Below are 12,376 nucleotides of genomic sequence, written 5' to 3'. Positions count from 1 at the left end.
ATTAGAGAGGAAGAAAGCGAAAACTTTAACAGAACATATCAAGTTATTAATAACAGGAGCGCTGAACTTTATGTTTGAAAACTAACGCTGAGTGAGCTAAGTGCAAACATAAACTAAAATATACATGATTTTGAATTTAAACACCACTAATAACTTTACTATGTTGTAGTTAACACAGTAACCTGTTCAGCGACAGGATACTAGATGGCCTGTTAGTCATTTTTTGGATCATGGTTAATTTGATAACTTCAAGACATACAATTTTGCTACTCTAAATCTGGGTCCAATTTCAACATAAAAAAAGATATTTCTTTCTTTCATGGTTTCTTCCCCAGAAGAAATACCTATTACATTTTACTTTAATCCAGTTTACTATCATCCAAGTGTTCCTGATATAAAATCAATACACAGAAAATTATAAGAGAATTTATACTCAGGGAACTTAAGGGACAGAAAGGAAAGATGTTAATGTATATTTCATTGTTCCTTGTGGAATTTCCTTTTTCATGTGGTTTAATGGGAATGGACAGTTTGTCTAAGGGAATGATTTGAAATTTACTTGGGATGGATTTAGTATCGAGGTTTTTAAGAAAAAATTAGCAGAGGCCAGCCAGCATTGTGCTGCAGAATTCCAGGAGACTATGATCCGCTCACGGTTTTCTATAAATTGCCTCCATTTCCAGGTGGCCAGTGATTTGTTAAAATACTTTGCCCAGGAATGACTGATTGATGAAAGGGCACGTTTAGGTCAATATAAAATAATAGCTAATATTTACTGAGAGCTTACTATTGCCAGGCACTAAGTATTTCAGACTGTATTTAATTGTCACAACAACCCAGCAGGGTAGCCCTCCTGTTACTGTGAGTAAACTGAGGCCTAGAGAAATGAAGTAATTTGCTGAGATCAAATTAAGATTGCTTAAGATCAAAGAGCTAAGAAGCAGCATTTTGAGTCCAAGGCTAACACTCCTGAATACTGCCACTTTGCTGTGAAACAGAAAGTCAGGGGAAGGCTTCAATGTTTAGACTCTTCCCTCAGAGCCTTTTGACTACACACAATTTTAAAATGTTTTCCAAGCTCAAGAAGCTCACTAAAAGCAACTAAAATTGAGATGACCTCTTGTCATTTGGAGTTGACAAGCCATCGCCTTCTGACCCTCATGGCACTTATTTGGAACTTAACTCAGATTACCTTATGCAAGGAGCTCTAATTATCATATGACGAAGAGTACTAAATCATCTAAGCTCAATGCTTCAAGACCATGGTGGAAGAAGTCCTCATCCCACTCGAGGCGATGCAGCCCTCCAGAATCCGGGTGATGTGTCGTCCGTCCTGTTTGCCTCTGCTAGGTAGCCCAATGGCGGATGTTTTTGAGCTTTGTGTCGCCTTGGCACACCGCAGGCGCATAACAGGTGCGCGGTGCAGACAGCCAACGGTCAAATTTCACTAATGTCCAGATAGGCTACAGCCAACCTGCGGGCTTAGGATCCAGTTAAGTAAACTTTCTAGAATTGTATAACGCAAGGAACATAAGTAATTCAAGAACTGTGTCTTGAGCACCCTCTTACACCTCTACAATAAAAAAAAACCACAAAACAGGAGCACAGGCTTCAGGAGAGGGAGCCCAATCGTTGGCTGGCGAGGTCTCAGTTTAAGGGAACAGAGTAGAGGCTTCCTGGGCGAGCACCAGACAAAGTACATAACGCGTCGTTCGTCATCTAAGACGGGGGTGGGGCCGACGTGCCCCGGAAACTAGAACTCCCTGCCGCCTGGCGGTTGGGGGAATCCGGGGCGCCTTCGGGCGGGGCCACGCCCATAGGGCCGCCGTCGCCTCGGGCGCGCCCAGGCTTCCGCGCCTGCGCACTACCGTCCGCCCCGCCCCTCGCTCCGTGGCCCCGCGGGCTGGGTCCCGGCATGGTTCTCTCTGAGCTGGCCGCGCGCCTCAACTGCGCCGAGTACAAGAACTGGGTGAAGGCGGGTCACTGCCTGCTGCTGCTACGCGGCTGCTTGCAGGGCTTCGTCGGCCGCGAGGTGCTCGCCTTCCACCGCAGCCTGCTCGCCGCCGCCCCCGGCCTGGGCCCCCGCGCCGCCTGCCGCAGCGGCTCGCGGTGCAGCCCGCGCGCCCGCCAGGTGAGCACCCGGCCCGGGGTCTTGACCGTCGCCCCTCACCCCGTCCGCGGGCGCAGGGTCTCGTGCCCTCCCCGGAGCCGGGCCGACCGCCGTGCCTGGGGTTCAGATGCCCAGACGCCGCCCCTCCCTCCCGGGCCCCTCCTCACCGCCGCCCCCTGTAGTTTCAGCCTCAGTGTCAGGTGTGCGCAGAGTGGAAACGGGAGATTTTGAAACATCACACCAGCAGAAATGGAGACGTCCACTGGGGAAACTGCCGGCCGGTCCGCTGGCCGGTCGACGCCTGGGAGGTGGCCAAGGTAAGCACCTGCGGTCGGGAGGGTAGGAGGAGTTGGCCCACCAGGTAGGAGTTTCCTGGAGCCCGGGGCGTCTGTTGGGTCTGTGTGGGAGCTGGGGCCCCATAAACAGATGCAGAGAGAGATTGGGCTTTTGATCTAGGGTGTAGTGTCTAGGCGGCTCAGGGCTGTTATATCGGACCCCAACGCAGCTTAGTAAAGTAGATTTCAACAAGAGACGCTGGGTCAAGATGTAGAGCGAGCATCATGGGCACAGGCACAGAGGGAGAAGCAGGCAAGGCGTTTTGAGGGTAGGCTCCCTGAGTAGCTCACTTTGTCTGTAGGGTGCCATGAGGATGGCAGAATAAGCCAAGGGAAGTTGGGGCTAAGATAGAAAGGACCTTAAGTGCCTAGCTAAGGAGTAAAACTTTGGGGAGGTAGGGGTGGGGTAGGCAGCCAGATAAAAGGGGACTCTTCGGCCCGTTTTCAGATCTTGGCGATGTGACTTACTAGCTGGGCTGATTGAAGAATTTTTTTTGACTTTTTGATATGTGCCAGAAGCCCAGTAGGAGGGGGGTAGGGGGAGTCGAAGTAGCCTCCTAACACAAATTCGCCTCTGGAGTCAGTCTACGTGCTAGTTACCAGCAGGCACAAGCTTGGTGCCTGGGAAGCAGGGATCAGAATCTCCGCTCAGCTGCTGTGGTGCACCATTGGGCCAGCCTCTGTTCCCTAACCTCAAAAATGAGGAAGTTGGACTATATCGGTGGCCCCCAGACTTTTGGCTATCGTGGTCCAGTAAACCCACCATACCCTCTCTCCCTCTTGTTTGTTGCTGCCATAGAATTGCCAACTTTTGCTTTTACTTAGAAAAGAAAAAAACTTAAAACTCTACCCTTTGCTATGACCGTCCCTCACCTGTTTGTTTTCTGTCGCTGCTTTCATACCCTCAGAATCCTCTTGAAGCCCATGCCACCTGTTTCTGCCACTCTTTCCCTTCTTCATTGCCGTCACCCGCAGACCTAGTCCAACCACATGTGTATATTCTCTCTCCAAGCTGGACTCCCCACTCGAGCATCCTGTGATCCTCTCGACCTCAGCCTCCCACTTGCATACTTACACCCGGACTGTGTCAGCACAGGGAGCTGCGGTGTCCAACATCCTGCTTGCCCTCGGCGTACTTATTCAACCCGCCCCCACCTCTGCCCCACCCCTCGTCCCTCTCCAACGTCCACAGCTCTGAGGCTTCCACTGCTTTCCCAATCCCCAGCAGCCTCTGCCCTCCCAGCTTCCTTTGCTTCCTCAGCCAGCCCAGATTCCACAGTCCATCATTCTGTTCAGTCCCTTGCAGTTGTCTCGGTCTTCTTCCTCCTTTCTCTGCACTTGCCAGGCTCAGCTCCAGCCCTGATGACACCACACCTGCTGCTCTGGGGAAGAATCTTTCGAGGGATCTTTCGCTTTCAGTTCTTGATCACGAGCCCAGCAGTCTGGCCCTGTCTCTCCGTAGCCTCCTGTTCCCGGAGACAACTGTTGCTGCCTCTCCTCCGCCGAGCTCCCACTCCTGTTCCCCCACCTGCAATCCCAGCTGCTAACCTTGCTCTCGCTTTCTTATCTTTTTACCAGACCTACCGACCTACCTCCATGTGCACCATCTTCTTCCTTCTGCTACAAAGGAGGAAGGGCGTCTCTCCTCTTACCGCCCTGTCCCTCCACTTGAGTGTTGGACCTTATCCCCTCCCACCTGCCCAAGGACTTTGAGTCTCCACTCTTCCGACCTCCCTGCTTACTCCCATCACCATACAAATAGCCTTAGTACTGCCTTGGTTTATTCAATTTTTTAAAAAAAGAGATTCAGTATAGAGTTAATATACGACTTAGCAGTGCCAGTCCTAGGTACGTACCTGATGAAGTGGAAACGTGTCCACACAAAAACCTGTTCACGAATGTTCATAGCCGTACTCTTCACAATAGCCAAGAGGTGGAAACAACACACATGTCCATCAACTGATGAATGGATAACCAAAATGTGGTCTATCCATACAATGGGATATTATTTAGCCATAAAAAGGAATGAAGTACTGATACATGCTACAGTATTGCATGAACCTTGAAAACATTATGCTAAGTGAAAGAAGCCAGTCATATATTGTATGATTCCATTTATATGAAATGTCTAGAATAGCCAAATCTATAGAGGCAGAAAGTAGATTAGTGGTTGCCAGGGCCTGAAGGAGAGAGGGGGCAATAGCTAATGGGTAGAGGGTTTCTTTTTGGGGTGATGAAAATGTCCTAAAATTGTGGTGATAGTTGTGCAGCTCTGTGAATATACTGAAAACCACTAAACTGTAAATGCTTAATTTTTTTATTGAGGTGTAATTGACTATAATGTTATATTAATTTCAGGTATACAACATAATGATTCGATATTTATATACTTTGTGAAATGATCACCACAATAAGTCTAGTTAATGTCCACTACCATGTGTGGTTGCAAATTTTTTTTTCTTGTGATGAGAACTTTCAAGATCTACTCTCTTAGCAACTTTCAAATACTGCAGTACAGTATTATTAACTATAGTCACCATGCTGTGGATTACATCCCCAGGGCTTATTTATTTTATAACTGGAAGTCGGTGCCTTTTGACCCCCTTCACCTATTTTGCCCACTCCTCCACCCCCCACCTCTGGCAACCACCAGTCTGTTCTCTGCATCTGCGAGCTCGGGTTTTTGTTTTAGGTTCCACGAATAAGTGAGATCATATGGTATTTGTCTTTCTCTGTCTGACTTATTTCACTTAGCATAATGCCCTCAAGATCCATCCATGTCATCACAAAGAAAGGTGTACTTTATTTATTTTTTTAGCCATATTATTACATTTTATTTTATTCATTGAAAATAAATAATTATCAATGAATCCTTTCTAGATTTTCTAGTTTCCCAAAGTTCCCTGTATTCACATTCTTTTTTTTTTCACACACAAACACTGTATTTTATTTTTACAAGAGATAAATAAACTGACACCAAGCATTGTAAATGGATGACCACAACAAAAGCAACAGTGATTGCAATTACCAAACATGAGACACACTCAGACTATGTCATAATATTGACATTCAGTCCAGTAATCCTCCACTGTAACAGCTCCTTTACTTTGCAGTGATAATTGATTTGTATATTTTTTGCTTCTGAGTCCTTGTGGGATTTTTTTTTTTAATTCAAACAGAAAGTCACAAAAATTATAATCATCCTCATCAGTTCACTCAGTCCCATGTAATTAATTTTTTTTTCATCTTGATATTTTGTTAGCACTTTTATGAATTCATCAGTTTTCCATTAGAGTTCTGAAAATGCTTATTCATTCAGTTCAGTAGTATAGTCAGTTACCAGAAACCTGTACTTGTCAGAGTCTTTTCCATGAAGAACTGTGTACTTTAAATGGGTGAATTACATGGTATGTGAATTACATCTTAATAAAGCTTTAAAAAAAAATTGAGTGAATACTTGGAAAATAAAATTTGAAAAGAAAGAAAAACTTCCTTCATCCATTCCGTCCAGCTGTCTTCCCATTTCTCTAACTGCCTCCCATATACATACCCAGTAGAACTTCTCAAAAAGTGCTTTATGCCTAATTCTCTTTTCAGGGTTCATGCAGGTCCCGTTGACTCTTCAACCCACTGCCCTCTGGCTTCTGCCCCGCCACTCCACTGCATGTCTTGTCAGGGGCACGCGTGACCTTCAGTTCTCTGGCCTCGTCCTTCCTACCTCTCAGATATTCGGCACTGCCGCACTGCCGGCCACTCTTCTTGAAACAGCCCTGGCTTTGTGACAGCCTCCCCTCCTGGGTTTCCTCCTGTCTCCCCGGCTCCTCCTTAGCCTCCTTCTGAGTGTCGGTTGGCCTTCCTCGGGCCTTTTCTGTCCCTCCCCACCCCGCCTTCTCCCCTGGTGATACTGCCCAGGCCCGTGGAGTGAAATATTAAATACTACGTTTCTGCTGCCGGCTCCCAGATTCGTACCCCTAGCTCTGCACTCTTCTGCGCTCTGGAGGCCCATACCCAGCTGCTACTTGATGCCTCCACTGGATCACCTCCTGGGTCCTTCGTCTTTACTTCTCAAGCAGGACTCTTCATCTCTCCCCGCCAGCCTGCGCCCATGTCCCACCACCAACTACCTACAATCATTCTTGCTTCATCTGTTTCCCCCCACCACCCCTCTCATTTGTACGAGCAAATTATTTTTGGAATCCTCCTCGCCATCTGTACATCACAGCTCTCGCCCCCTCTCCTGCCAGCTTCCCACCTGGCCACCTCTGTTGCTCTGCTCACCCCTGGTTGGTCCTTCACACAGCAGGATGTGCGGTCTTCATGTGGGAATCAGATCGCTTTCTTCCTTTGCCCAAAACCCTTGGATGGCTTCCCAATGTCCTTAGAATAAACTCCAAACTCCTTGTCAAGGCCAGTAAGGCCCAGCATGTTCTGGCCCCTGTTTATTTCTCCAACCTTGTCTCCTGCTACTCAGTGAAGAGACAGGAGGGAGTAGTGAGAGGCAATAACGTGTGTTTCTCACCCAGTGCTTGTCACATACGGAACCTGGCGGTAGGCGATACCATTTTAAGAAACAGCTTTCAGAGGCAAGGAGGCGGCAGAGCCTCTATGTCGGCTTCTGGTTCTGAGGAAAGGAAAGAAGTACTAGAATAAAACCTTGACGTGGGAGAGACAGGTTTATATTGGTGAGAAAATGCCAGACTGGACATACCTTGTAATGGGAAAGAAAAACTCTGCTTGGTTTTGAGGCAACTAAGGCCCCTCCCACTTTGGATGTTCCTCTCAGCCACAGTTGGAATAAGCAGTGATTCTTTTCTTCTTCTTTTTTTCCTCTATTGCGTCAATTTAGTTTGCCCGTGATACATTAGTTAAGTTCTTTGTTAACATTTGTAACATCCATAATCTACTTCTTTCAGCGGGTTGGCCAGAGACAGTGATGGTCTTGGCTACTGTACCTTTTGATAGGGGCCATTCAGTGTGTGTAGAATTCTTCTCAATTACGTGAGGCCGAGGTGCGTGATTCTACCACCATCAGGAACAGAGCCCTGACTCTCCTTGGGGGGTGTCGGCTCATACCACGTGCCTTTTTCAGAATAGCACCATGAGCAGCCCTGTAGGAAGGTCTCTTTTTTTAGAGTTCTTTTTTTGCGAGTCATTTTTCATATGTCATCTCTTCTAGTCCCTTGGCAGGAATGTACTCTTGAGCTTCGTAGCTTGGTAAAGTTGTTGCCTTCAGATGTAAATTTGGAAATACTTCAGGAAAGAAATATGCCCAAGCCTTGCTATGACACCATTTGGGGGGGTACACACCATAAAGTGCTACAAAAGGCAAGCTCATGCTAGAATGAGGCCATTCTGTTGTATCTAGTATCTCAAACCCTGGGACCCCGTCTGTAACGCCTGTGTAGGTCCTGCTCACCTTGCACCATCAGCATAATAATTGCCAACATTTGTGACCTGTGTATTAGCATGTGGCAGGCACCGTGCAAGTGCTTTACCCGCATTAACTCATTTAATTCCCGAAACATCCTTCAAGGTAGATGAGGACAGTTAGCCCCCATTTACTGATGAGGAATCCGAGGATAGGTAACTTGCCCAAGGTCATACAGTTGACAAGTGGCACAGCTGGGATTTGCACCCCAGCTCTGTCGCATTCCAAAGCCCAGACTCTTAACTTTCTACTACCATACTGAACTTTCTCGAGTAATTTTAAAGTGTCCACTTGGGAGTAACTATTACTTTTAAATCTTCTTGAACAACTCAGCCACTGAAACTTCAGTAAGGAAAAGAAAAGGGTGCTTTCTACCCCTGCCTCCTGCTTATATGCCATTAAGAAAGGACAATTAGGTCAAGCGTATAAGTGTCTCTAATAGCAAGTGGACAGATAGAGCAACTCTTCAGTTATTGCCCTGGGCTGAGGCTTGGCTGCCGCACTGTTTCCCGACTTGTGTTTTGGACTCATGAGGCTCTAACTTGAAACCCCAGTAAGAGAGTTGCAGTCATCATTTGCGGAACAGGCACATAACATTTGTCCCACTAGCCCCATATAGATAGATGTCTCCTAGGGTCGGAGGAGACTCAGGTGCCCCTTGGGCCTCCCCTGCTGCAGGCCTTCATGCCCCGAGGACTGGCAGACAAAACACGACCCGAGGAATGTGACGCGGTTGCTCTTCTAAGTCTCATCAACTCCTGTGATCACTTCGAGGTTGATCGAAAGAAAGTCACAGAGGTAAGAACTGTCAGACTGAAAAGCAGACAGAGTCGGTGGGGTGGGTACTGTGAAGACCAGCCAGGAGCCACACCCCGTGCTGCTAAAGCAGCCGTGTGGGCAGAGCTCACGGCTCTCCCCAGACAGTGGTGTGCGAAGGAGTTAGACTTTGGTCCACAGTTGTCATCGCTGAGCAGGCAAGCAGGGCTCACATCACATGCACCTTCTGTGATGTCCCAGAACCCCTGTGTGAATGCAGGCGGGAGACTGACCCTTCCACCCTCCCCTGTTGAACTTTTCCAACAACCTGCTGTTGCACTGTTTGCCACTAAATCGACGAGCCTCAAATTTCTCTTCCCTGTTCTGCCATAAACAGAAGCAAAGTAATCTTCCACATTAAAAAAAAAACAAATGCAGAGTAATGCGTCATTCTGTCCATTGGATGCCAGCATTTGAATCCTGCCCTTCTCAAAGCTCATTGGCTAAACAGTTGCAAGACCAATTTACCTAGAACTGAAGAAAATAGAAACACTAATGGATAAACAGTGTCAGAACAGATGGCTACGCTTGTCAGACTTCCTCTGGGAGATTTAGACTATCTCCGTTTCACCAGAGAACAGCTCTGGCACATTTGTTACTCTAAGGATCCTTGAAAAGGGTATATAGCATACCTCGATTATTTATAATATGTAGAGAAAATGCATGGGTATTTTGCTAGCATGCCAGCAGCTGAAAGGACTGAGAATCCTTTATCATCAGCAGACTCAAAAACTATCACAGTATAAAATCAACCCCTTTGGTAGCTTTTAACCAAGAGTGTACAAGACTTGGCATGAATTATATATTAAAAGATTTTTGCATTGTCTGCTTCGGCCTTTGGGTATTCTCAGAGCCAGTAGCCAATAGTCTTGCTCTTTGGCAGGTGGTTTTAAGTTAGGGCATTTGGGGGATTGTGCGAGAGATACCCACCCAGCCACAAGATTTCAAGGACTAATGACAGTTGTAGGCTTGTTTGTATTTCTTACCCCAATTAATTTATTCAAGTGGCCGGGGGTTGAACATCCCCCTCGAGCCTTGACAGCACCTGCAGGCCGCACACTTGTGGATTTTAGAATTAACAAGGCCTTTCAACAGTCTTCCTCTGGAACTACAAAATCTCAGTTTACCCCACTATTGGCCTTTGAAGGCTTTTCTCTTTTTTTGTCTTTCTGTAGGTGATTAAGTGTCGTAACGAGATCATGCACTCTTCAGAGATGAAAGTGTCTTCTGTGTGGCTTCGAGATTTTCAGATGAAGATCCAAAATTTTCTGAATGAATTTAAGAATATCCCAGAGATTGTGGCGGTATACTCCCAAATAGAAAAGGTATAAAATCACATTTAACAGTTCAGGCATAAAGAACTAAGGGGGGAAAAAAAGGAACCACAGTCACTCATTTAGAATTTGAAGCTTATTAGATTTAAACAAAATTCTAGAATGTAAGCAGGGGAACAATATTGATATGAAGTCAGAATTGTGATTGGGCTGAGCAGCTTTTCTGTGGTCACGGGATGTTATTAGAATGGATCCAGTCAAATTCTTTGAGTAACCGAGTAGAATATCTTTTTTTTTTTTGGAATATCTTTTACATTCAATCAGTTCATATATTCGGTAACCCAACAGCTGTTGACATCTGACTGGGCTGTTTACATCCCTGAGGAAGATCAGCCAGATGGGTGTGACTATGAAACAGGAGTTTACCTGAGTGAGCAACAAGTAAACGAGATAGAGATGGAATTACTAAAGGAAAAACTTCAAGAGCTATATCTTCAAGCAAAAGGACAAGAGGTGTTGCCTGAAGAGGTAAAAAAAAAAAAAAAAAAGCATTATATCCTCTGTGTGAGTAAACAAAACAAAGAAAGGCACCAGGGAGGAAGAGTAGCACATTTTAACTTATTAACGGTTACGTTTCTGCTTTAAAAGTCAAATAATTTCCAGAAATGGATATTCTTTTGGCACAGATTACTGTTACCCTTAAACAAATGTTTTCACTCCATCAGCAAACATTTGGGTGCCTAATATGTGCCACAGAGTGGAAGACCACAGGAAGGGCGACCACAGAATCCTGAACCGCAGGCTCCTGCGAGTGTCTGCAGCTCAGAGGGGGGATTGCAGAAAAAGGCTTTGCTGAGAAGGCGCTGTTGAGCTGGGACTAAGAATGAAATCAGAGTTCGGCAAATTGGCAAGAGCAGAAGAGCATTCTTGGCAGAAGGCATTTGAAAGACTAGCCTGGGCCAGACAGTGACGAGGCGAGCGTAGGAGGGAGGTATGGTCGGATGTGAGGGTGGTCAGGTAGGTCGAAGCCGTATTTTGAAAGGTCTTCTATGCCTCACTATGGGGTTTGGACCTTATTCCCAAAAAGCAGTTGGGAGCCAACAGAGGTTTTAAATCAAGAGAGAGTAAATGAATAGATCAGATAGGGCTTTTAGAAAGTGACGTCTTAATGGCACTTGGAGGTTGGAGACGAGCCAGGAGGCTCTTGCAGTTGTGTGAGGGTGAGAGAAAGAGGACAGAAGCTAGAGGTGTGGGGGAGGAGCCGGGTGCTGGAGGCACTACTGGGGCCGAGCTGACGGCTTTTAACCCCTCCTTCGCCGCCTCCTGCCAGCCCCGAGCCACGCCCCAAGTAATCTAACCAGCCACTGCGAGCTGACGGCTCGCAGTGGCTGGTTAGATTACTTGGGGCGTGGCTCGGGGCTGGCAGGAGGCGGCGAAGGAGGGGTTAAAGGATTCTAGCTCAGGACACTGCAAGCTAATGATCGTCTCAAGTACAGGAGATATGAGTCCCCTTTGTTACATGCAAGATATTAAAAAAAACTAACAGTAGTAGAATTATATTTTGGTAAGGTTCAGAAATAGCCCAGCACTTGCTGGATTAGAATTCCAGATTCCCAGGATGTCTTGGACAGATCATTTTACCTCTCCATTCTACCTTGTCCGAGGAAAGTAGTTTTACTGGCTACCTCGTGAAACACAGCGTGTTTTAATACAAAGTGTGTATTTCATTTTTTAGGCCATGCTCCGTACTGGTCCATATGCCTATGTTAACTTCTGACCTTGACCCAGGTGCTTCACTCAGCTTGATGAGCTCCTTTAGCACAGGGACTGGGTACCAGTGGTTTGGGGGGTGCACCCACCCTGGCACACCATAGGTATTTAAAGTGACGAATAAGGCTGTTAAAGCTGTTTTCTAAATCCATCTGTTTCATCTGGCTTTATTTTTTTTTTTTAATTTTCAAAAAATATTTATTTGTTTGGCTGCATTGGGTCTTAGTTGCGGCGTGCGGGCTCTTTTAGTTGCGGCATGTGGGATCTAGTTCCCTGACCAGGGAGCGAACCCAGGCCCCCTGCATTGTGAGTGCGGAGTCTTAGCCACTGGACCACCAGGGAAGTCCCTCATCTGGCTTTACTTTAAAATGCCATTAGAACCATCCCAAGTTTTCTTTCCGCTGCTCTTTTTAAAAGCAGAGTCAGAGGACAGAAGAAAACCGGGGGATCAGGCTCATGGTCCCTGAGTCATCAGAAATTCTCTCCTCTTTCTTGAGGGAGCTGCAGTTCTTTTCCTGTTTGTGTAACAAAGAGCAAAATGCATCAGTAGCAACACGCTGAAGCCAGGAGTCTCTGCAAGGTGGGAGCGGGAAGGGACCCTGGTAATACCCTGCTTTATAGCGACCCTAAGGGGCAGGCGCTG

At 46.6% G+C, this 12,376-nt stretch overlaps 1 protein-coding gene across 3 annotated transcripts in view; it reads left to right on the top strand.

Annotated features, from left to right (window-relative positions):
* The first annotated feature begins 1,856 nt into the window (after positions 1-1,856).
* LOC309621125 (uncharacterized protein CXorf38) overlaps positions 1,857-12,376 on the top strand; it is a 19,083-nt gene continuing 8,563 nt past the window's right edge. For 2 of the 3 annotated variants that reach the window (XR_014239765.1, XM_082378235.1), the window contains exons 1-5: positions 1,857-2,131; positions 2,293-2,427; positions 8,552-8,671; positions 9,865-10,014; positions 10,288-10,491. Coding sequence is in view for 2 of the 3 variants with exons in the window: in XM_082378235.1 (XP_082234361.1) it covers positions 1,916-2,131; positions 2,293-2,427; positions 8,552-8,671; positions 9,865-10,014; positions 10,288-10,491 (825 nt within the window). In the remaining variant the exon portion in view is untranslated. The remainder of the gene's footprint in view (positions 2,132-2,292; positions 2,428-8,551; positions 8,672-9,864; positions 10,015-10,287; positions 10,492-12,376) is intronic. The other variant, XM_082378236.1, reaches the window with a different exon arrangement.

This window comes from Balaenoptera borealis (genome assembly GCF_965194805.1).
Source record: "Balaenoptera borealis genome assembly, chromosome: X".
In the NCBI taxonomy this organism is placed as follows: Eukaryota; Metazoa; Chordata; class Mammalia; order Artiodactyla; family Balaenopteridae; genus Balaenoptera; species Balaenoptera borealis.
Note: the sequence above shows the minus strand (reverse complement) of the source record. Positions and strands in the feature narration are given on the sequence as shown.